Consider the following 25,193-nt stretch of genomic DNA (forward strand, 5'->3'; position numbering starts at 1 on the left):
TCATCTTCCAGAATCAGGCCCCTGTTCTCCCTCCCCAAGCAGAGTTCGTTGCCTGCCTTGGGGAGCCCTCAGTGTTGGGGTTCATTCGCTAATTACGGGCACCAAGTGCCAGCCCTGTGCCTGGCCATGGGCAGCAGCCGTGGCAGAGACTCGATCCTCTTGCCAAGAAGCTCACCTCCGAGCAGGGCAGACGGACGGGTTCGGTGTCCTCCAGAATTACCAGCAGGACAGGCGAGGCAGTGCAGAGCCAGGATGGATAAATGCACAGTGAGCCAACGTTATGTGGCTCCCAAACAGGCAGGACCCAGTGTGAAACAAGGGGAGTCTAAGATATGCACGAGACAACGGGGCATGGGCCCCCAGACCTGAATTCACCCATGCTACAGTGAGGACCTGACAAGTACTAAGTAGTGGGCAAGAACAAATCTCCAGCAGTTGTGTTTCTCGTTGTTAAGGAATTAATTGGCCTCAGGGTTAAGCATCAGGATTTATGAGTTTGGTTGCTGTGAATCACCACCTGGAGCTCAGCTACTGTGAGCATGGAAACCCATCTTCTAACCCACAGAGTGAGGCCAGATCAACTTGGACCATCAGCCAGCAGGGACGGGTCAGGGTGGTCAGGCAGCCTGGTGACATCCTGGCTGCCCATTTAAACTGTGCCGTTCACACTGTGACGGCATCTGCCCCACTGCCCAGACCCCGGACTCAGCAGCACTTGCAAGGAATTGGTGCCTTACTAACAAATGTGATGGAAGGACGGACAGGCAGAAGGATGGATGGACACAGTTATGGGCACCAAAGCTCAGCACCAAGTGTTGGGGCCCCAAGAGAGTGGCATCAGCAGTTTCTGGTGACAGCAGCAGGTGAGATTCCCTGGAGAGGAGGCTTTCAGCCAGGACAGAGTTCTCTTCCCTGGGAGCCATGTGAGAGAGAGAGACAGACACACACACACACACACACACGCGCCCCATAAGCACTTGCTACCTTGACCCTGGCAGCCAGCAGGACCCACCTTAGCAAGATTTTGAAATCAAACCAGTGCATCTTTAGTCCCCTCCTCTCTACAACCTCTCCACCTGCCCAGTGACCGACCCCACTTCTCTCTTCCAGCTCCAGGACCCTCCGGCTGAGAGATGGTCCACTGTAGGAGGGGACAATACAGTATAGGATTGAAGTCCCATCTATCTGAATTCCTAGCTGGCCACTTGGCCATGTGGACAGGCTACTTAGTCCCTCTGAGCTTCACCTCTGTTTTCCATAAGAGTAACAAATGTTGGTGTCCCGGCCCGAGCTGAGCAGGTGACACTGTGTGTGAGTGTGCTGGGAAAACAGCAGTCCACCAACACTGTCACTGTCACTGCCAAGCTAGCGACTGGTCCGCAAAAGCACTGAACTAAACGCCACAGGGTCTGGCTACAAAGCCCCGCCTCCCCCGCTCACTGCAGACCAGGGGCAGACCCAGCAGCCTGGCAGGAAGGGTAATTGTAGCTCCCCGTGCTACAGAAGTGGCCCCCAAAGACAGTAAAAATAATTTTTAAAATACACAGCCAACTCCAAGGAGAGAAAGGTAAATCGTTAAATGTGAGGAAAAAGGAGGACTTTAGAGGAAGCCCAGGGAACATGAGACCCAGTCGTGGCCACACCTCCCAGCCCCTTGCCTCCGTGGGAGCCCAGGATTTAACACCCACACGGGGTGGACTCGGCCTTGGGAGTTGCCGGTGCCACTCAGGGGAAACGTGGAAATGCTGCCTTTCAACCTAGGGTTAAATCAGGGGGATCTGGATGGGTGGAAAAGGTCTCCCAGGAGAGGGGCAGGAGTGACTGCTAAATGGGTCTCATTCTGGGATGATGAAAACGTTCAGGAACTGGACAAGGACAACATCTCTACAACATGTGACTGTCCCGGATACCACACTGAATTGCACACTTTGGCATGAGTAATTTCTTGTGATGTGAATTTCACATTAAGCAGGAAAATAACCAACCCAAGCCCTCACCATACACAGCATGGAATCCAACCCAAACCTCCAAAGAGTCATGCTGAGCCCGTGAGAAAATGCAAAACTAATGTGCTGCAAGGTCCTTGCACAACTAGGACATGAGGGAGAGACAAAAGGGCTCAAGGGGTCACAGCAAAACAACTACAACCTCTACAAGAAAACCACCAACCACATCCGACACTCAGCAAGCATCACAAACAGAATTGATAGCTCCTCCAGGAGCCTGGGCTAACAGAACTAATAGCTCAAGACAGAAGTATCTGAGAGAGACTATGAAATAAATATGTTTAAAATAATTATAGCAATAAATGGAGGAACAGAATTCCTAATGAAAGAATAGGACGCTACAGAAAAAGAACACGCATATCTCCAAAAGAACCAATAAAACTCTGAGAAAGGAAACACAGAGTCACTGAAATTAAGATCTCAACAGACAGGTTAATTAGCAGAGCTCTGGGATCTGAAAAATGGATCTGAGGACCTTGCTCAAGATGAAGCATGGAGATAAGAAGTGAAAAATGAGAATTTAGGAGGGACAGAGAACAGGGTGAGTCCGTCCAACATGCTGGAGGTCAACGGAAAAGGATTCAGAGAATGGAGGGGAGGAGATTTCAGAACAGGTATGGTTGAGAGTTTTCCAGAACTGCTGAAAGACATGAGTCTTTAGCTTGAAGATGTGAACCCTGGAGAAGCAAATGGTATAAATAAAAATAACTCCGCCCTGAAACACATCCTAGAGAAACTGCTGAGCTATGCACTGACAGAATCCAGCACTCAAAGAACCCACATTGTCACTCTGCTGAAAAGAAACAACCCCAAATGACTACAATCCTCAAAGGAATAAAAAATTTTCAAGATCTCACATATATGGGCACGGTTCCCCAAACCAAATGTAATCATTATGTATCACAAACATATAGGAATGAAAATAGAAAGATTTTTTTTAAAAAAATACAAAAAGCCCCAAATTACTCAAATCAACACTGATTTGTGCAGGAAAAATGTCTTTTCTGTTTTATATAAAAATGGTCAAATGTGTTGCTGTCCTTATATTTCCTTGTTTGAACTTCTGTTTTTTTCTGTCTTTTCTGCTCTATTTCCTACATGGGTGGGTGTTCACTCTGTAAACGTCCTGGCACCAAAAAGCCATCATTATTTTGTCTTTCCTGTGACAACAACAACAAAATCCTCAAATGTTACAAGCAGCTAAACCAGCATTTAGGAGCAAGGCAAACTCATGCCATTTCCAGATGAATAAAGTATAGCATTGATCGCTCATAGACCCTCCCTGCAAGAATGACTAAAGACCCTTCGAGAAGAGGCAAGGAAGGTGGGCTTCAAGGACTGATGATGAATAAAGAAATTAGTAAACATGAGTTAAATTTAAGTAATAATTGAGTACATAAAGGAGCAATACTAAAATGCAGTACCTGAATCCCAACACTGGTACAAGGAGCTCACTGGGTTTAAATCTTATGCACCCCCAGACTCCCTCTCGGCACCCCATCTCCCAGGCCCTGCCTGCTGACTGCCCCTCAGCGGGCACAGTCCGTCTCTGGGCCCAACCTGACTGTGCCCCAGGTCCCAGCCAGGCCACCCATCACCGCAACCTGCCTGGGGTTTCTGGTCAGTTCCTCAGCTCCTAGATGTTGGTGAGAACCACACTGCAGTCCTAATGGCCACTGGAAAGGCCAAAAGACATCCCTGGAGGCTTGGTGGCATGAACTCCTCTTCGGGAAACGGGAGACAGAGGGGCTGGGCAGGTAGAAGGCCCTCCCTGCTGCGCATGAGCAGAGGCCCTGAGTACCAAGGGGACACACCTGTGGGCCTCGCTGCTCGCACCCACACACTGAAACCGCCCCTCAGCGTAATGTAGCCTGAGCTTTCTCACAGTGAGGCTCCAGGTGTCCCTGGAAAGCCTGGCAGCAATCTCGGGTGAACTTGTTCGAAATGCAAATTCTCAGTCTGTTAGGTAACAAGCCCTTCAGGTGATCCTGACTGGGTGCCAGCAAGTTTGCAACCCCCTGGGCGACAGTACTGTCCCTAGGTCCAGCCCATCGTATTATGCATGTGAGGAGACATTAGCACGAGCTGTGAGCTATGAGGACGGGCATCCTGTGGGGGCTGTGATAGGCTTTAATACTGCGCACTGGATGTTTCAGACTCGCAGAGCCCTCTCTCGTGTTCTCTCTCTCTCTCTCTCTCTCTCTCCCCACCCCTCTCCCCGTCTGTCTCTCTCCCCAGCATGCCAGAGACTTGTGCCCCTCAGCCGTGGTCCCACAGTGAGGTTGGTAAGGAAGAGACCCCAGCACCCAGCAAGCCCACAACAGGCACAAGACAGGAACGAGGAATAAAACTCTATTTTAAGCCACTCGGATTAGGGCTTTGTTTGTTATCGCAGCATAACCCAGCCCAACACCCCCCTCTGGTATTAGGTTGATATTTTTGAAGGGCAGATACTGGTGACAAAGTGGGCGGCGACGGGCAGATTCAGCTGTATCTGCAGATGACCAGAGGGGAGAGGTTCTAGTCTGGTTCTGGAGAAGCCAGAGGGGTCCTCACCCCCATGGTGGGGGGGGGGTGCACCAGGTCGACAAGCTCCTCCCATTTCTCCCTCTCACAAGTTCCCCACCCCTGGGTCTGCCGAGCTGGCTCCCCACCCCCACCCATCACAAGCAGCGGGGAGCAGTTGCTGGTGACAGGTGACCCCACCTATGACAGGCTGAACTCCACCTCACCAGCATTCACAGGTTGAAGACTTAACCCCTGGGAACTCAGAACATGAGCTTATTTGGAGACGAGGTCTTGCAGGCTGTAATCAAGTGAAGATGAGGCCCTTAAGGGGGGCCTGATTCCAACATGACTTATGTTCTTATTAAAAAAAGGAAATCTGGAGACAGACAGGCAACATGCATACAAGGAAAATGCCACATGAGGGTTGAGGTTGTGCTGTCATAAGTAAGAAGCTGCTGGAAGCCAGAAGGGTGACCTCAGACAGATGAAATGTACCCTTCACAGCCCACAGAAGGAAGCTGCCCTACCAACACCTCTGTCTCAGGCTTCTGATCTGCAGAACTGAGAGACAATATGACACTGTGTAAGCCACCGACCTGCTGGACTCTGCTATGGCTACCCTGAGCAGCTGGTACTGCTACCTAGCCAGCCTCCCCTCCCCTTCCAGCTCACCAGCACGCTCATGCCCTCCCTGAACTACCTCCTTCAGGCAGGCTGTGGGTTCTCAAAAGCAGCTGCCACCTGTCACCTGTGTCACTGTTCCGTGCCTCCTGCACAGTAGGAAGCCACAAAAGTACGCTGAATGGATAAACACAAGCGCATGGCAGAAATCCCTTACCAGGGGTCCAAGGATCCCATAGTGCAGCTTTATATTTGTAGAGTACATTTCCCCCAGGGGAAGAATTCATGGACCAATTTGAGCAATTAAAGTAAAAGCCGTGACTAAGAAAATCATTCATAACCAAGGCCATGGGGAAGGGAACTGACGTTTATGGAGCCCGGTGATGCAGGTGTCACTGTCCCAGTTCTATGGGAGCGGAAACAGAGGGGCTGGGAGGTCCAGTCTCACCTGGGCTCACTCAGCAAGAAGCAGCCTGTCTCAGCAGCATGTGATGTGACCCTGGAGCCAGGCAGCCCTCGCTCACAGCCACTTTCTAGTTGTGTGATCTTGAGTGACTTACTTAATCCCGCCATGACTCGGTTTTCCCATCTGTACAATGAAAGAAAAGTGCCCTCCTCACAGGGCCGTTGTGAGGAGTACATGCGTCAGTGCAAGAAGAATGACCGGACTGGGGCCGGGGATTTAGCTCAGTGGTTTCGCCGTCTTCCTGTGCAAGCACAAGGACCCGCGTTTGATCCCCGGTAACCAAAAAAAAAAAAAAAAGAATGACCGGACTGGGGCCTGGCACACGGTGTGCCCAGAACTCCATGCAGATGGAGAGGGGAGAAAGCTGGGAGCAACACAGTGGCTCAACCCCAGGGCTGTGGCCCTGTGTCGCCCCTACCACCGTGCCCCCGTATCCTATGTCACTCCTGAAATGCTGCTGTCTCATCACAGGAAAAGCTTCAGTTCTCAAAGTGGCTTTTCCAGGTGGCTTCACTGGGGACAGCCTGTGGCCTCCAGTTTGGCAGGAAGTGTCCTGCAGTTATGGTTATGTAAGGAGTGGGCCAAAAGGTCAGGAACTGTCCTCCCTGTCAGCAAGACCGTGCCCAGAGATCAGGACACAGAGCACTTCTGCTCGGCCTTCATTTTCCAAGCGCTTACTGCATCTGCTCCTGGGAATTAGAACATGCCCATCTGTCCTGGAGCCGGTGCTGATGTCCCAACTCCTGCATAATTTCTGAAGTCCATCATCCGGCCACGGGCTTGACAGGCCCAGCTCAGGTTTTATGAGCCTGCACCCCAACTGGGCGGCCCTACTCGAGCTCTTGGAGCAGCCAGAGCTTAGCGTCAACCCTGTTTCCACCCTGATCCCCGGGGTCGCCCCAGTGTCCTAGCTCTGTTCCCTGCCCTGCTACTGAGAAACAGCCTCTGGGCCAGGGATTTAGCTCAGTGGCGCCTCACCTGCCTCAAAAGCACAAGGTCCTGAGTTGGATCCCTGGTACCAAAAACAAAACCAAAGAAACAGCCTCTGGAATTTGCTTTGTGTGGGATTCTTTGTATATTTCCTGAAAAACCTCGCTATTGAACCCATTTGCAGGAGCATTTTTCACTCATTGCTGTCATCCAATTAGAATCGAGTTTCTCCAGCATTAGGGGCAATTGAACAGCAGGAGGGGAAAACTGTCATTCTGTCCCCAATATACCAACAACCAGCCTCTCCTGGTTCTCCCTTCAGGCTGCGTTCTTCACCCAGCCCTCTGTCCACCCCACCCCCTTCCCCCCAGATGGTGAGGAAAACACTAGCAAGGAAAAGACAACCGCCTTGGGGTGGGGTCTCCCCTCAGTCATTAAGCAGCTTCTTGGACAAGCGCCTGCAGTCCGGGCAGTGTTCAGAGGCCCCCTGAAAAGTCCCCTGGGGGAAGGCTGAGCAGCTTCCCAGAGCCTTATGAGCAGGCTGGTCCAGGGCGCCACACACTGCTGGTCCCCAGGAGCCCTTCAGCTGCCAGCACCTCAGCACCTGCCTTGCTGGGGGACACTGTGGTCACCATCTTTGGCTGTTACAGATGACCAGGCAAAGACGTAATGCTGTCCCTTCACCAGTCCCTTTTTCCTTCACTGTCCTCCAGTCCCTTTCGGAGCCACTTCCCGGGACCCTCCCTCACGGCCTCTCTTACCCTTGCCAGCCTCCTCTTAAGGACTGCGAGTGCTGTTCATCGATCTTAGCCCTGTGCCCAGCATTCAGTGCTCCTCCGAGAAGCATCCATTGCTCTTCACCTCCATCAAGCCTAGGACTGCCCTGCTCCTCTCCTTCTGTAAGGAGGCTGAGCTCATCTTTTATGCCCTCTGAGCACAGGTAAAGGGGAGACTTCAGTAGTCCTGGGTGGGCTGAGGCCTGCTGCCCAGGGGCCCTGAACGAGGAGCCTGCCCCCACCTCCATGCCCGCGGAGGCCAGCCCACCAGCCCCGCACTACGTACGTATGCAGAAGTTGCCGTTCTCATAGTAACCGGGGCAGCACTGGGACCGGCGCCGGTACATGGTCCTGAGGCCGCGCCGATACGCCGTTTTGTAACTGATCCTAAGGCACAAGGGAGAAAGCCACTTGAAAGTATTGAAAATCAATCCCTCCCATTTAGAATGATATTTGTGTTAAGCTGTATGGAGGATGCCATTCAATAATTACTTTAAAATGCATGGCGGCCTCAAATATGAAGGAACACAATAAAGTGAGATCGATGGAGGGATTGGGCCGCTGTGGTGTGGAATGTGTCAGGGACACGATGTCTACAGAGCCTGCTCATTTCCCTAGGCTCCTCTGAACAGGAGGGCTGGGGGGAGCCTTGTGGGGTGACATTGTGCAGGCCACCGCGGGATCCTCCTTAGTCCTTTGAGACCTCGGGTTCTGGGCTAAGCAGCCCATGGGAACCCTTACAGGAGTCAACCCCAAGAGCTCTGTGCCTGCACGCCCCCGACCCCACCCAGGGGACCACTCCAGGCCCCCGGGACGGACCCACCACTTGGGGAATTGGGGCAGAGGCAGCAAAAAGACTCTGAGCCACAATCAGCACCAAATGAATCTTTCTCCACCCAAACAACACCTCCTGCAGAGACGCCTGGGGAAGCCCTGTTCCTGGGAAGCCCTGAGCTGAGCCCATGGGGGCCCAAAGGGCAGTGATGCCCTGCCTGGGAGACAGAGGCCTGGGTTCTAGTCCTGACGCAGACTTGGCCCTCTGCTATTGGTTCAAAGGCAAGATTCGGTCTACAACCTCCAAGGCAGTACCATGATCAGGCCCTTGCCTGTTTGGTTTCTTCTATTTCTTTTTTAGAGACTGCATTCTTATCTAGTGTTCTCCTCAGCCCCTACCCTTTAGATGAGAAAACTGAGTTTCACAGCATGGCTTCCAGCCTTCCAGATGGCCACAGGGAAGGACTGAGGCAAGGAGACTAGGGACAGCGTGAAGACTGAGTCCTGGGATGGGAATCAAAATGGGGTCTGGATGGGCAAAACCCCATTGCTGCAAGCAGAGTTAGTGAGGAGGAGATTTGAAATGACCGTCAGAGACCAGAGAGGAAGAAATGCTCCGTGGTCGTGGAGTATAACAAGGAGCAAGCCCAGTTCTGGGTCTTGAAGATAAGATCTTTCCAGTCCCTGAGTCAACACCCAACGGTGCCTGCCCTGGGTTACCTCCTCTGCAGCCAGTGGCAGGGACCAGATGCCTACACCTGCCTCCCAGGGAGGACCTGGCCAGGTGAGGAAGGGAGTCCCCCAGCATAGGTGGAGCAGCCTTCTTGGTCCTTAAAGCCCTCACTTCATGACAAGCGGCAACTCAGGCCTCTGGGAAATGTGTGGTATCTGGGAAGGTCATAAGCAAAAGTCATTCCACTTGGTCAAAGGCTCATAACAGAAGGTGAGCTGGTCTTCCAGGGAAATTGCTCCCCTGGCACAGGAAGGCAGCTCCGGGCAGTTTCAGGGTGGTGTGAACCTCTGAGATAAAGGATGGTTCACAGTCGCCTCAGAGCTCAGAGGTCATCTGGCCCATTCTCTCCACCAATCAGGATGGGCCCTGCCCTCCAACGGGGAGGAGGCCTCAGCATCCCTAATGTCCTCAGGACAGAGATGCTACCCCCTGCCCTCGGCTCCCCAACCTGTGTTTGCTGCCAGTGTGGGAATCAGGAGAGGGCAGGGGACTAGGGCCAGGCTGCTCTCGGGAGAAGGATGCTGAGCGAGACAAGCTGCATCACACCAGAGCTGCCAGTGCTGCCACCGTCAGCATCCACACCCGGGTGATCAGGAAAGCTGCTTCGCAGTGACCCAACAATTTAGCATGCTCCAGGAAAGCAGCCACTCACTCACCCAGCCCCAGTGGGGACGGACAGCAGCCATGGCCTCGAAGCACCCACAAGAGCCACAGCTTAGAGCAAAGCAGGCTCTAGCCATGAAGCCAGAGATCCGGGGAACAGCGGAACTCCAATTTCTCCCTCTACCCTTGATGAGGGCCACAGGCAGCCAAGTCTGGCAACAGAGAGGCGGTCAGGAAGGATCATTCCATCCAGCGTCCACACTTCACAGCCAAAGCAAGAGGAAGGACACGTGGTAACGGCTGAGGAGCAACTACTGACCCAAACTTTCTGTTAATAACAACTGTGAAATCTGGAGAAACAGAAAAAGCAACTCCCTGAAGGCACTAAAGAGAGAACAGAAGTGGCAGACACTGGCGGGTGTGGACATCTGGAAGAATAACGCCCCAAGCAGGCAGTTCAACAATACTCTGGATGACTGCAACTCAGACAGAAAGCACAGCCTCTCCAGTTGGAGGACCCACAAGGCAAGGCAAGGGTGGAGCCAATGGATATTAAATGCAAGGGGAAAACTCAGAAAGGAGGGAGCCACCAAAGGAAGCCCCAGTTCTTTGTCAAATCTCTGCCCAAACTTAGGCCCCTGAGTTATGTCTGTGGAGGGCAGATTCCAAGCAGTCTAGCTAAGGCTAAAAATACTGAACCTTCAGGGCTTGGAATCTGGGGTAAGCCCAGTCAACTGGCTCCTAAAACAAATACTTTCTAAAAACTAACACTCCCTAGAAGAACATAACAGAATCCAGTCTCTACACTATGTCATTTGTGATATCCAGAATACAAGCCAGAATTATTAGACATGCAAAGAAAGGCGAAAATATTCCCTGTCCAACGAAGACCAACCCTGAGATGTCTCAGGTGTCGTGGAGTATAAAGGATTTGAAAGCAGATATTATATCTATGCTCTGTGTCTCAAAGCAAGTTAGTAGCAACGTATTGAAGAAAACCAGGACTTGAGCTTTCTGCACAAAGCAAGCTTCCCAGTCCATGTTGCTGCCGACCAGGAATCCCACCTAAACCCTGAGAGGAGCTGAATTGAGAAGGAAGCAGCAGAAGAAAGATTTGGAATCATCACAGATGTTTAATAGCAAAGAAAAGGGCCACTATGCAGCCTTACCGTGTTCCTTATTTATTCTTCTGCTACTTTCTCACCTCTCCCAAAATAATGCTACCTCACATGTGTCTAATACCTCACACCTTTTCCCCATTCCTCCCTGTACTTCTCAAAGAATCAACACATTCCTGCCCTCATTGGATCCTGCATTCAAGCACAGCAAGGATTATTATACGTTTGATGAGTACACTGGTAATCTCAAAATCAAGTGACTTTCCCAGGATCATCCCTCCAAACATATCCCTACTCCTTCTCTCCTTTCTCTCCCGTGACAAGAAAGCACATCATGAATTGCAGGAGGGCTCAGAGAGAGGCACGGGATTATCATGTACAGTTATGTGTGTTGAGCACTGCTAAAGGGATGTGGTCAAGGTGCCAAGATGTTGCTGAATTCCGGCCTAATACTCTGCTGTCTGAGCCAGATGCCCTGGCATGGAGTCATAACTGCTCCGACAGTGGCTCTCTAGGTTTCTGCAAACCCTAGACAAGGACCCAAGGACCCAAGACGAGCAGTTTACTTGGGAGGTGATTCTAACAATCAGTGACACTAGGTGACCACTCTCCTGGGTGATCCTCGGGGATTGGAGAAGAGAGAGGGAAGTAAAGGCAGCCAGGACCCAATGTGCTTCTGCCCGGCTCACCACTACGGGGCAGGGGGCTCTACGCACTGGGATCATGGGGTCCACCCACTCCTCATCTGTCACGACTGAGTCCTGTCACAGGCTGCTCTGGCGTTCAGTGTGCAGACGGAGCAGCAAGGGTGTGGACACCCCTGCCTCGGGGTCTTTCCTGACCTCCCCCTGCCCAGCACCCGAGAGCCACACTCACCGGTGCCTGGTGCACTTGAACCAGTTCAGGATGTCTGCGCAGCGAGTGTAGTAGATCTGATCGAAGGGATGTGCGTAAGACTCCTGGACGGTGACGGCATAGCTGAGAAGCAGATGGGAGACAAAGCCACTGAGCTGATGGTCAGGATGCAGCCCCCTGCCCAGCACACCTGGCCCACAGCCCCAGGCCAGGCTCCCAACGCTCCGCCTCCCGGTGCGAACCCTACCCAACCAGGCAAGACCCAGGGCACGGGCCTTACCAACCTCAGAAATTCTAGTTCATTGGTTCATTCATGAAAGACAGAGTCAAGGGAGGGTTAGGGTTACTCTGTGTTGGTTCTGAAAGCCAGAGCCGACAAGGGTTTTAAATATTCTATGCTAACAGGACATTGGGCCAGGTGCCTCTTGGCCCAGCTGGTCTAGGAAGCAGGTGGCCCCTTTTATAGATGAAGAGTCTGAGGCTCAGGGGCGGCTTGCTCGGTTCCCAAACCCGGTGTCGGTGACTTCTTGGTATTTATCCAGTGCTCTACGCTAACGATCTTAATGCCCTCTAGCTCTCAGGCAACCTTAGAACGGAAGTGGGACTGTGATTCTCACTCTACCGATGAGAAAGTGAAGCATCGGACAGTGCAAGTGACATCCCCAAGTCCCCCAGCCACAGTCTGGTCTATTCCACCTCTCATATAGTTGGGGTGTACAGAGCGCCTGCCCCCAGACCTCATGATAGAAGCCAGATTTTGTTGCCTCCCTATTTGGTATAAACCCAGGCCGCGGCAGGCAAGCAGACCTCAGCTTCACCACAATCAGCCTTTCTCCCCACCGCCCTGGCAGGGTGCCACCGAATGGCACTGAGCCCTGGCTGCTGAAGTGTGCGCTTGCCCCCGGGCAGGCTGCAGAGCACCTCAGCTGAGATCACGGGAATTAGTGTTGAAGTCGGTTAGTATTACTCAGTGCTGTTCCCAGAAGGTCCCCTGGCCTGGGCCAGATGGCCGGGTCCAGGCTGTAAAAGGCCGTCTGCTTTGCCTGAAGAAACTGTGGGGCTCACTTGCAAGGCGGCTGGCACAGGGGGTCCTCACCAGGCTCCTGGGGGCCTGGAAGGTCAAAGGTCAGGAACCCAGCAGAAGGCCAGGAGCCATCAGTGCTGCTCAGGGACCCCGGTAGTAAGAAAGTCTATCTGACCCCCTGAGAATGGATGGAGGACTCAGTGTCCCCTGCAGCCAGCCCACCACAGAAGTGGCTCAGAGCCCTGCTTCCCTCCAGGCTTAGGAAACTGAGGCAGAGCAATGCCCTCCCCATGGGCCTCTTCAGCTCTGAAAGTCCGCAGCACTCGGTGGCGTCTCCCAAACACCTCACTCAGAGGCAGGAGAATGAAGGGGTCAGAGAGCCCCAGCTCTGGGACCCGGAGACTTGGGGCCACACTTGAAGCAGGATTGTCCTTAGACACATTATTTAGCTCCCGTAAGCCCTGCCTGTAAATCTACAGTAGATACTATGAGGGAATCCATGTGATTACCATGAGGATTCAAAGAGGGCACTAACAAAATAACGGTATCCGTCTGTCAGAGCAGTGGGAAGCTAAACCGAGTGATCCAGGTTAGATGCTTACCAGGTAGGTACACAGCAACCGTTTGATAGATGCTGGCCCTCATCACTGCATGGCAGGCAACAGTTCGCCTTCTGTGCTAGGCACCGAAGGCTACTTCCTCCTCGACCACCCCAGAGGAGAGAGGGAGCAGAATGGATGCCCACCTTTGTTAAGCACTTGGGGTTCAGCCCCCTCCCAGGACTGGCAGGGGCTGCAGATGCCCAGCAGAGGGTTCAGGGCACTCCAGGGGTCAGAGGCAGCTCTGCAGGATCCCCTGGGTGGAGCGAGCCTGGCACGGAGGCCTTGTACCCACTCCAAGTCCACACCCTGAAGCGTGTGCCCTGGTTTCATGGCTGGGTGTTTTAACACTGCTCATTTGCCAACATGCTAATGAGGGGCCCCATTAATCTTGGCAGGCCGGGGTTCGCCAGCCAGGGGAAGTCCCCACCACACACCAGTTTAAGGTGGAGGGGCATCATTAACGAGGAGCCCGTAGAGGTGCTAACCTCACCAGGAAATCCTCCCTAAGTGGTCTCCAAGGAATAGGATGGGGTGGGCTGGGCACCCTGACATCAGCAGCATGGCTTCCTCCCTGGGGCAGAGAAGCCAGAGACTCCCCAGGCCTCAGTGGCACTGTTGCTTCCCTCCCAGTCCTCCCGCAAAGGCCGGGAGTCTGGCTGTTGGCCCCCGGGGTACAAGGGACCCAGAGAAGAAAGGCTCCCTTGCTGGAGAGGGACCAGGCTGGAGCCTGGGGGCAGGCAGAAGTGACCAGGGACATTCTAGGACCAGGCTGCCACACAGACAGGGGCAGGAAGCACCGTGTTTTATCCAGGCCGGAGAGGCCTGTGGAGTCCTTCCTCATACCTCCCTGGCCCACTGGCAAATAAAGTGTGAATCCGCCCGAATCAGGAGCCGCAAGGGGCCTGAGGAAGCCCAGAATTGGGTGAAGCCTAGGCCAAATGCAATACTGAGTCAGAATCTCTGGGGCCAGGACCCCAGGAACACCACCCCAATGAGACTGATGCGCACAGAAGTCTATGATGACTCCTGCAGCCGGGGTTGTCAGGAAAAAAAGACCCTGATTGAGCTCTACAGTGCTCAAAGCACTGCTGTGACATTGGTGCCCCTGAACCTCCAACCAATCTGCCTGTGAAGTCATAATTTTCCTTCCAACTACTAGGGCTGGATATAGGCTCAGAGGGGTTCAGATGCTTCCCCTAAGTCACACAGCCAGCAGGTAGAAAGATCCAGATCAGAGACCGGAGAGCACCGAGGGCTCCTCATCTCAGATCTGTACTCTCTCCAGTACTCTCTGTACTGTCACTGATTTTCTCAGACTCCTCCTAGAGCATCTGGTCACCAGAGACGACACCGCTATGGCCATTATCCCCTGCCTCCCATGCACAAGTGTCCGGGTGCTGCAGATGGGGAGCCCTCCTGTGCTACGGGGCCAGCCACGCACACGGAGCTCCAATGTGCCTTCCCTCCTCTCTCGTCCGCCTTCTCCATGGGGCCTTCATCTTAATTTTATTCATTTGATTTATTAGCATCTAAGTGGCAGAGTCGTCCTGGTCAGCTTAGCCAATCAATTCTAGGGTTTAATTCAGTTTTTCCCGATTGGGTCTCTGGTCACTGTCTTTCTGCTCACCAAAATCAATACTTTAACCTTGTGCTTCAAAGTCAGACCATCTGCAGGGACCCAGCTCATTCCCCCAGAAGCCGCTACAGCAGCCAAAATGCTGCCTGCTCTCCGCTGTGGCCTCCGTCACCCTTCCTAGCAGCCCCCTGCCCCACTAGACCAGAGGATCAGAGCCCTGGCCTGTCCTCCTCATCACCTGGATACCGGTCCTGGAAACCAGGCTGGCATCCCTGCACCCAAGGGCAAGACGCTTGAGACCACAGTCCCTGATGCCCTGCTTGCTTCACCCCCGCTGGCTCTGGATGGGGATTGGGCTCTTCTGGGCCTCGATGTCCCCATCTGTAAAATGGGTGGGACGTGCAAACACAGGGAGGCACAGGACAGCATGCTGTCAACTGCAATTAGTAAGCTCCCCCACCCCACCTTCTGCAGCACTGCATCTCGGTGAATCCACATGGCTCAGCCCTGTCTCAGCATCTGAGCTGTCCCCGTGCTGGACCACAGTCCCTGTGGACAGCTGCCGCTTCTCCTGACTGCTTCCATCCCCACACCGCACACCCAGGGAGAGTCCCAGCTGAGTTCCACGTCTTACCTCTCCCAGTGGCTGCACACGTTGGGGTCCTCGGGGTTCAGGGTAAGGGCGGTTTGCAGGAGGAAGAAGACAGCCAGGCTGGCCATGGGGCACGCCATGGGGACCCTGTGCAGGAGAGTGAGGAGAACAGCATCATTATTCAGCCATGCATCCTGGCATCTGTTTGGCACTGAGTCTTTTTCCACAAAGCTGGGGAACAGGCCCGCTCAGTGGAGTTTCCATCACCTCAGCGTAATGAGCATTTGATATTTCACACTTGTGGGCTTTGACTAACACTGCTACAGTTCACTGGTTCCCAGCCACTGGAGAGCAGGAAACCTGAGTCAGGGAAAAGTCCAAATTCCAGGCCAGAGTTCCAGATGGTTTTTAGCTCAGGGATGGCTTCAAGAATTGAATGGAAGTTACAGGCTGTCTCCCCAGGAAAATGCCCATGTGCACCAATCTGGCTATAGTTTCAAGGTGTCCTAAGGTCCCCCCATGCCTATCCTTGACCCAAGAACACTGGATCCAACCTGCTCTAAAGGCAGTGTCCTCCCTGTCCCTCTCTGGCACCTTTGACAAGCCTTGCCCATGGCTTTCTCCCCTGCCCTTGCCTGCCACCTGGAGTCATGCAGCCACCGAGTGTCACCCACCTCATTCCCATCGTGGGATGAGGGGCTGAGCTCAGTAAGGGGCCTAAGAGAGCAGCCTGCAGAATGGGATGCAGGACCTCAAAATAACAGCAAGTGGCAGGTGTTCAGAGGGCCCGCACAGGTGCCCATCCCCTTGCCCCTGCCTGGGGAACCAGTGTGGGCTCCTCGAGGAAGGCAGAGAATCCATCCAGTGGGAGAGGCTGGGGTGACCCTTGGAGGCTCCTTCCTGGTCTAGCAACCCAGGGCTCCATGGCCCCCCAGCCTGGAGAGCAGACTCTGGTCCATGGGCTTCCCCCAGCAGGTCACCGACCTTGGGACCTCCCCCAGGGGAGTTGAGGTTCATGAGTCCCAGGGTCATCTATAAATCGAATGAACACCATGACTCATAAAGATAGCACAATTTTTCATGGGTGCAGTGATGCTATCAGGATGCTATTTATTTAAAAGATTAACTGAATTAAGAATAACTTTTCTTGGGCTGGGGATTTAGCTCAGGGGTTTCGCCGCCTGCTGTGCAAGCGCAAGGACCCGAGTTCAATCCCCGGTACCAAAAAAAAAAAAAAAAAAGAATAACTTTTCTTCTCAACCAGCAACATACCCAACAAATGCAGTTTCTAATAACTGGGGATATGGGTGTAACAGAAAATATTTCAACATTGCAAAGGGGCCCCAGGCTTGAAATATTTGGGGACCAAGCCCATCAGCCCTGAGTTTCCAGAGGAGGAACAATTATCCTCCCTGGGGGACAGAGAAGAATGGCCTGGATTTTGTGCCCACTCCTATTTCTGCCCAGGGCACAAATACAAGGATTTCCTTTCTTCCGAAAGGTTAAACACTCTCCTTCTCACCCCAATAATTTCCTTGTTAAACTCTTTCTCAGCAGCTCCTTCAAAAGTAAACAAATTGTCACAAATTCTGTCTAACCGTGGGGGTCCAGATTAATGATTAATGAGGTTTTACTTTCTATTTGAGAACTGGAGATCATCTAGCTAAATGCAGATGTAGCCAGATTTCAAATGCATTCTTCGAATCTGCCGGGAAAGAGAAGAGCAATTCTTGCGTTCCTGTGAAATCCGCAGAGTCCAAGAGACATGGGCACTCGTGTCCCTGGCTCACGCACCCTTGCCCCCACCCCAGCCTCTGAGGTAGAGCTCAGTGGCAGAGCACCTGCCCAGCATGGCCAAGGCCCTGGGTTCCATCCCCACAATCAGTTCATCACGAGACATCCTTATTGTCCCCCTGGCCGGGCAGGCTTCTCTCCTGCTGCTCCTCCTCTACAAGTCCTGCTCACTCCTCTTACCCAACCGCCTTGTGCCCTCAACTCTGCATATCCGGGTGTCACCTTGTCCCCTGCTTTGTGCTACAGCAGGTGGCTCACAGCCAGGGCCGCACCCTCCAGTGAGATCACATCCCCCTGCTCTGACACTGTCCCCCATGTTTGCTTTATTTTTCTGACACCATCATGAGCACCCCAAGACAGGGTTGAGCCCCAGGCTACCCTTTTAGAAACTGATCTTTAGGAAAGGATTTCAGCTTGTCTCAGACATTTCATTCAAGAAGACAGAAAAGCAGCCAGAAAGGAGCTGTTATCTTGTGACAGCTCCTCCCTGCTCACATTAAGGGGACTTCCCTGGCCTTGTAGAGGAAGGTTCCCGAAGACATATGCTTATGAGCTGACTGAGGGAAAATCAATCCTGCCACAGTGGTTATTCGGCCGACTCCATCCTGAGTGACAGAGGTTAACGGATGGGGGACCGTCTGATTTAGGGCATTAATAATTAAATAGGAAAACCCCCTTGGCTTGTTTCAAAGGAAGAGAACACGTAAACAAATCAGCTGGTTGCCTTCCCTCACATCCCATCTCCCTCCATCCTAAGGAGCAGAGGAAGGCAGCAAAGTTCAGAAGGGGAGAAATTTCTTCCCTGACAGCATTCATGGGACTAGAGGGAGATGAGGTGTCCAGAAGAGGTGTCTCTTACCTGCCCACAGGGCACAGAGGGGCCACACACCTGGCACAGCCTGAACGGAACAAAGGCACACTCCTGGACACAAAGAAATAACATGTCCTCGGCTGCAGGCCACTGGAGGGGACCCAAAGCAGCAAGTGACTAAAGACCCCATCTGGGTCAGGGCTGTGAAATGCTGTGGAGGGAATGGAACTGGGGATGCTAAAGTATGGAAAGGCAGGAGCAGAGGAAGGGTGCTCCAGGCGGGGTGACAGCATAAGAAAGCATGAAGAGGCAGGACTGAGCAGGTGACATCAGGGACATGAGTGACATCACAGGGGCACGTGACATGAGAGGGAGCAGGTGATGCCAGAGGAAGCAGGCAAGAATGACCTTGCCCCAAGGAGCAGCAATGGACACACAGAGCACTCTGGAAGGCGTTTTCCACACTGCCTTCTATGGGACACCGGTGTAACCAGATATTGTCAGAAGCCTCACAGACAGAAGTCCCCATGAGTGAACAAATGCCATGCCGTGTCCTTGTCCTAAACAGTCCCGGTGCATCTCAACACACCTTAGGCCTCAGGGGACCCCAGACCTCTTCCTAATGATGCTTCTGGGTGCACAGAGATGTTCAAGAGATCAGTTTGGAAAGCTCTGCTCCTCCCCCTGAAGGTCAAGACTGAAGGAAGGCCTGGTCCAGGTCAGTCTGTGTCTCTAGCCTTTGTGTGCAGTGGCTGATTCTAACACTTGAGGACGTTCCGTGCCTGCCATCGGCTATCGCAAGAGACACTGGCATCGCAGCAAAGGATCCTTCCTCCTAACTCGGGGCTTCTGCGCTGCCCTGGGCTGCCTCCGCAGAGGCAGCAGACCTTGGACTCGATGATATCCTAGGAAGGCCCTTGCCTTCTGCCTGTGGCCCCGCCATCCTCAGTGCCAGCACCTGTGGAGCCCAGCCCGGCTCCCTGGACAACCTACACCTGGCCAGGCACCAGCCGCTGACAGCCAACACACATAAATGGGATAGAGAGCAGACAGACAAGCAGATGGCCTCTGTCCTGGGACCAGTGGTTATGACCTGACGGTCCATCTGTGCAAGCATCCTACCCCACCTGCTTCCCCTCCGCTCACTGCCCCGTCCTCCTGACTATGCTGAAAGCTTGGGCCCCACAGTCTGGTCCACGTACCTGGCACCTGTTCCCTGTCCCTCCTGTCTTTCCCAGGGAGCCCTTCCTTCTCTGCAACGTGAACTGGTGTAGGCGTGGCAGCAGTCAGATTTTGAGGGCCTTGAGAGGATTCTTCTCCACAGCACTGGGGACTGACGACAGTGACTACTCAGAACACCTGCTGAGAAGGTGGCCCTGGGAAAAGGTGCCGAGGTAAATAGTAACGCCTGGTGGGCCCTGGATGGGACAGCGACAGCACAGGTCCATGCACCTGGAGTTCCTACTTTGGAAATTTTTCCTCTCTTATAATCACCTCCAAGATGTGGCCTCAGCTCTTCCACCCAGGCCTTGGAACCTGCACACCATTTCCTTCCCCTTCCACCTCGACACTGTAGCTCACAAACACCCATTTCACCGAGTCAGAGGTTCATCTGCCACATACTCAGCTCTGTCCCCAGCTCCCACACCATTCCAGGGGCCCTAGGACATTTTGTCTATGGCTCACTGATGCTACAGCCAACCTCCCCCTCATCCCAAGCCTCAGGATCAGCCACATGGCTTGTCTCACCCGTCAGAGGACAGTAGAGACAGCAAGTCACACTGCTCGGGCATTTGGGGCTTCGTTAGCACTGCAAATCAGGCTGTGGGTCTCAGATGCCACAGGAACCCGTGACATCCCAAGAGCAACTCTGAGACCCCTGCTTGGGCCAGCCCGTCAGCACCAGGCCTGTCTGCTGCAGGAGCTGGCACAAGGCGGGCATTGAGGCCCAGTCAATAGCTCAGGCTGCAGGCGGGGACGGACTGGTGAGCAGTGCATGAAAAGGCGCTTTCAGGCTCAGGAAGCACAGACTTGGACCCCAACCCAAGGCCGATTACACTAGTGCCTCGTATCTCTCCCAGTGTGTGGGTGCAGAGAGAGAGATTTCTATCTTCTGTTTATAGGATGCGCGCGCGCACACACACACACACACAGTCCTCTATTTGTGAAGGGCCAAGTTTGCACACATGGACCAAACATCAAGGTCACCATCCAGTGCCCCCCATTCTCCCCATCACCTGCCCCGTTCGCTCGCTGGCTCCCAGGCCCCAGACCTTCTCTGTTCCCTGGCCTTGCCCGGGACTGATTAGTGAGAGATGAAAATCAGAGCTTGGTGCAGCCCCCATAATTAAGAAGCTTCATCCTTTGCCTTGATGAAGCCTCCTGCCCTCCAGCAATCCCACCAGGGGCTGGGTTTATGTTGAGCATTCTCTAATCTCACTGTACTTAAAATAAAAAAACAACTTAAAAAAATAAATCCACAGCTCTTAATCTCCAAAAGCATGCTCTCCTGACTACAGAACAGAGCAGAAAGTCCCAGCGCTGGCGAGGAGGGCCTGCCCCGTGCCTGTCCCACCAGGATAAATCAACCGGGGCTGGTGTTGCCTCCTGAGATGGGGTGAACATCTTCCTCGGAGGCCAGGCTCCGTCACCCTGATATAAACTCTGCTTTTTCCTTGCCCAGGAAGCCTTGGGCTGCAAATCCTGAAAAACAGCACCACAGAGGGCTGCAGGGAGCATTAATCAGGGTCAAAGACTGTCCTGCCTCTGCACCCTCATGCCCTGCCGAGAGCACGGAGTCCTGACGGTGCGGCTGGAGAGAAATCACACGCACCCTGGGGCCGGGGAAGAAATCGCAGAACTCCTGCCGCTCTGGCCTCCTGGCCCATGACTGTGGCCTCTGGGTTCTGGGCCCTCACCCCTCCCCTTCCCAAGCGGCAGCCTCACATCTGCAGCCTCCAGCCCCGCTGAAGACGAAGGGAGAAAACTTATCTGCGTTCTTAGGCCATTCCATTTCTCACAAAGCAATTACCTCCATCTTTTCATTTCTTTGTAAATCAGGGCGCACTCAGCTGGCCTGGCCAAGCCGGAGGCCGCCAGCCTCTCCCCTCCCCACCTGCCCACTGAAGGCCTGGTCCCTCCCACCTCCAGGCTGCGGGGTCCACAAACTGTGGGCATCCTCCATGCCCTGGTATAAACCTCAGCTCCATCTGCAAAACTCCAAAGACAACTCGGCCAGCCACACGGAACCACATGGACCCACATGGACCAGAGCTCCATGGGGGTTGAGTCCCCTTTCTGCCCATTTGGAAAAAGCATTTCGCAAACCCCAGGATGCAAACACAAGTACCCAGATGGAAAGAGGGTACTGCAGACAGGGGTCCTGGAGAATCACCCATCACCAGACGGTCCCCAGAGCTGAGCAGCAAGGATGAAGGGCAAGACTTGTGTCGGCAGTACCAGCCCCAGGGCACAGCCATAAGCTTGTCCCCCAGGAGGGGAAAGTGTCCCCCAAAGAGAGGTGATTTATTCAAGGACACAGGACAAGTTGGCTTCGGGGCTCAAGGGAAGGAAATGGTGGAGTCCACCTGACCTGGATTTGAATCCCGCTTCTGCCTCATTGTCTACATGACCCAGATAAAAATCACTGACCTGATGGGGGCTGCAGGTTTCACATCCTTCATATTTGCTGCACTGAGCTTCCCAGGGGTGCCAGATATTAAACAAAGAGCAGGTGGTCTGGCACATAGAACGTGCTCAATAAAATATCAGTTTCTTCCTGATCCACAATCCCCACCTCAGAGACCCTTCCAACTCTGTGATTCTGATTTCCAGTATTTCGAAGGAGCAGGGAGAATAAAGAAAGATCTTGATGGAAACCCCCTACTGGAGGATCTAGGCTTGGCTGTGCATGTGAGTGACTCTGGGGACAGTCTTTGCTGCAGGGATCAAGGAGGTCTCAGCTCTCGCTCGTCCATCAGGCAACACTCATCAGACATAGTGACACCAGGTGACCCAGGCAGGCCCTGCCCCAGACCCCAAACACCTGCCAGAGGGCAGTGGGCCAGGCCAAGGCTAATTCAAAGCACGAGGCCTGTTCCCAGCAGGAAGCCCAGGCAGATGTGAAGGGAAATTAGAGACCTTTGTAGAAAAGCACGCTGAACACCCCACAGGCCCCCGCATCCTGAGTCTGCCACTGGGTCCGCTCGGGACCAGGTGGAGCGGCTGAATGGTGGGGGGACTGCCAGTTGGCTCAGCCCCCAGGTCCCTGTCAGGGCCCACAAAGCCATGCTCCTTTCTCCCTTCGGTCTCCTCTCCCGAGTTCTGGCCCAGCTTCCCACAGTTCTCGCCCTCTGTCTGCTAAGTCACCACCTTGCTACGTGACCCAGGGAAGGTTGCCTAACCTCTCTGAACTTCATTTTGCATGTTCCTGGGGCTGGCTGGAGTCAGACTGCATTATCCCTCAGCCCCTTCCCGCTCTACAAGCTTATATTCGATGTACTGCTCTGCCCTGCCTTTGCCCCATCTCCCAGCGAAGAGAAATAAAGCAGAGAGGACTGAAGAACCAGATTCTCTCGGGTCCTGAAAATTCATTTACCTGCTCTGAACCTCCTTTTCCTCTTTCACAAAATGAGACAGATACAACTGCAGCTTCTCTGAGGATTCAATAGATAACAGGGCAGTGCACCTGAGCTGCAGCCCAGGGGTGGAAATGGCACCATCGTGGTGATGACTGGGACCCCAGTCCCCGTCCACCTCTCTGCCCACTCTGGGCACCTGTAAGACCAGCCTCCATTCTAACCCAGAGCCCACACTCAGGGCTCCTTCCCCCCGAGCCACAAGATACACAGGCTACAAGCCCACAGACCTGGGCATCAGACAGGGCTGTGTCAACAGACTTCCCTCCAGGTCCCAGCCAGGAGATTCGGAAGCCAGACACCCACTGCCCCGATCTTAAAGCGCCCCACACTCGTGCACTGGCAGCAGAAATGTGCATCCATGTGCTCCAGAAAGCAGCATGGGAAGACAGATCAAGACGTCCTAGTGCGCATCTTTAACCCAGCATTCCACTTCTGCCATTTCAGTTTCTAAAACTGACCAAGGCCACACATGGGATTAAGACTGTTTGTGGTGTCAGCTCTGAACAGAGATTGTGCTGCAGTCCTGAAGCAACCCAAGGCACATCAGTGGAGGCCTTGCTAAACAAATTCCAGTATCTTATGCAAGCTTTAAAAAGACTGGTGTGGTGGTGATGCACACCTGTAATCCCAGCACTCAGGAGGCTGAGGCAGGAGGACTGCTGGGAGTTCAAGGCAGCCTGGGCTACATAGTGAGTTCAAGGACAGCCTGAATTACAGAGCAAGATCATGTCTTGAAAAACCAAAAAATAAAAAGATTGGTGTGGAGCTGGGCATGGTGGTGCATGCCTGTGATCCCACCACTCTGAGAGGCTGAGGCAGGAAGATTCCAAGTTCAAGACGCACCTGGTCAACTTAGCAGCATGAGAGCAAGAGGGAGGGAGGAAGAGAAGGAAGGAAGAAGGGAAGGAAGGAAGGTAGGTTGGGCATGTAGTGCTGTGAAGGTCCTGGGTTCAAACTCCAGCACCATCAAAAAAAATAAAATAAAAAACATTGGCATGGGGCAGAGGATTTAGCTCAGTGGTTCCGGCCCCTGCCTCGAAAGCACAAGGTCCCGAGTTCAATCCCCGATACCCAAAAGCAAAAACAAAAACAAAAGATTAGCATGGGAAAATACGAAGACCCATACACCAGCACATTAACAGTGGTCATCCCTGGGGGTGGCAGGGTGGAGGAGCAGTAGTATAAGATTTGTGCTTTCTACGTCAAGCGTTTTTGTGACATCAGCGTTTCTTACAATCATCATTATCATCCCTGTAATCAGAAAAGATATTTTAAGACAAATTCACTGCCATGGAACGATGACCCAGATGTATGGTTTCAGTGGAAAGCATGGGTTATAAAACCTATGAACATCATGATCCGTTTCTATAAAGTGGTGTTTGCATGTGTGAGTGAAGAGAGGATGACCAAGAATGACGGGTGGCATTTTCCCAAGAAGCAGGGATTTACAGATGACCTGAGCCTGGAGCCTGCTGCAGCCAGGGACACGGGCCACTTGGTGAAGCTTCCCAGGCAGCCTTTGAAGCCACCCAGCCAGGGGGAGCCTGGCACTGCCACCGGAGGGCAGGCATCCACTCTGTGATCATATCTATGCTGTGATGAAGAACATTATGCCACTTCAAAGACCCAGAATGATCTTGTGACACCAAAAAATGGATGGATAATGTACAGTTCTGTCAGCCCTATTCAGTAGAATACATGAATCTGGTATTCAGATTTTAAAAGAAATTTACTGTGGCTCTCTGTCCGTGCCACTGATGAATTCTGGCTGGTGACCAGGTCATGACGGCCCTGCCAGCACCTGACCTGCCTGCAGGACTCACTCTGACCCCTGGTCTCACACCCAGGCAACCCCAGCACCAGGCCCCCAGCGTCTCGTTGGGTTCCTGGGGCCTGATCCCAATATGTGACTTGGGAAGCTCACCTAACTCTGGGAAACCCAGTCTCCTCAAATGCAATAATAAGACCTGACTCACAGGATCATGAGAAGGTCGGGCACCTGGTGAGTTCTCAACATCAGTGGGTTGGCATTGCTCTCTTGGTGCCTTGGGGCAGGGATTGGGCAGGGAGGGGAGCTGGGGCGGGGCGCTGCATCCATCGAGGGAAGGAGTTGTTTGGGGCACTGGGGCTGAGGAGGGCTGCCTCCTGGGGGGATCTGCCAGAAGGGAGGAAAAGCGACTAAAGATGCATTTCATTAAGTTTGCAATTTGGCCCAGCCAGGTCCTGTGGACCTGCAGTCTAAGCGAGAGATGATTCCAGGTCTGGACCAGCGGCCAGTTTGGCTGCGTTTCCGGCCGAAGCTGTGTCAGCAGCCATCTCCCCAGCTGCAAGCGTTATCATCAAACCACTGCTCTGCACCAAGGTTCCCTGGACCAGCACCCAGCCCACCCATCTTCCAGAACTTCAGCACCCTCCCCGACAAAGGAGGCCCCACAGAAACAGTTCTGGGGCAGATGCAATCGGTCCCTCCTTTCTCCCCAGGTTTAATTTGCAGAATGGTACATGCATCTCGGGTTTATTGTGTTCCTGGCCTGATTATTCGTTGTTTATTTCAGTATTTTCCAGGAAATTCTTCATTAAGGATAAAAGCACCTGCTTACTGTAAGAGGGCATTACACAAAGCCCCTGTCCTGGGGGCCTGGGAAGAACATTAATTAATGAAGTAAAAACGAACAAACATGCTATAAATTAAAAGTCTGAAAAGAATTACCTACCATCAAATGGATTATAAAGAAAGGCTGAAACGAAACGTCCTATTTTCAGA

The 25,193-nt window shown here is 53.1% G+C and overlaps 1 protein-coding gene across 17 annotated transcripts in view; it reads right to left on the bottom strand.

Moving 5' to 3' along the window:
• Window positions 1-25,193, bottom strand: part of Megf11 (multiple EGF like domains 11) — a 300,131-nt gene that overhangs the window by 182,708 nt on the left and 92,230 nt on the right. For all 17 annotated transcript variants that reach the window (XR_015446493.1, XM_021237045.2, XM_013076211.3 and 14 more), the window contains 3 exons: window positions 15,227-15,331; window positions 11,412-11,513; window positions 7,594-7,694 (listed from right to left, as the gene is read on the bottom strand). Coding sequence is in view for 16 of the 17 variants with exons in the window: in XM_087199053.1 (XP_087055179.1) it covers window positions 7,594-7,694; window positions 11,412-11,513; window positions 15,227-15,331 (308 nt within the window). In the remaining variant the exon portion in view is untranslated. The remainder of the gene's footprint in view (window positions 1-7,593; window positions 7,695-11,411; window positions 11,514-15,226; window positions 15,332-25,193) is intronic.

This window comes from Heterocephalus glaber, unplaced genomic scaffold, assembly GCF_053883595.1.
Source record: "Heterocephalus glaber isolate CG9 unplaced genomic scaffold, H.glaber_assembly_v1.0 deba00001689, whole genome shotgun sequence".
Taxonomy (NCBI): domain Eukaryota; kingdom Metazoa; phylum Chordata; class Mammalia; order Rodentia; family Bathyergidae; genus Heterocephalus; species Heterocephalus glaber.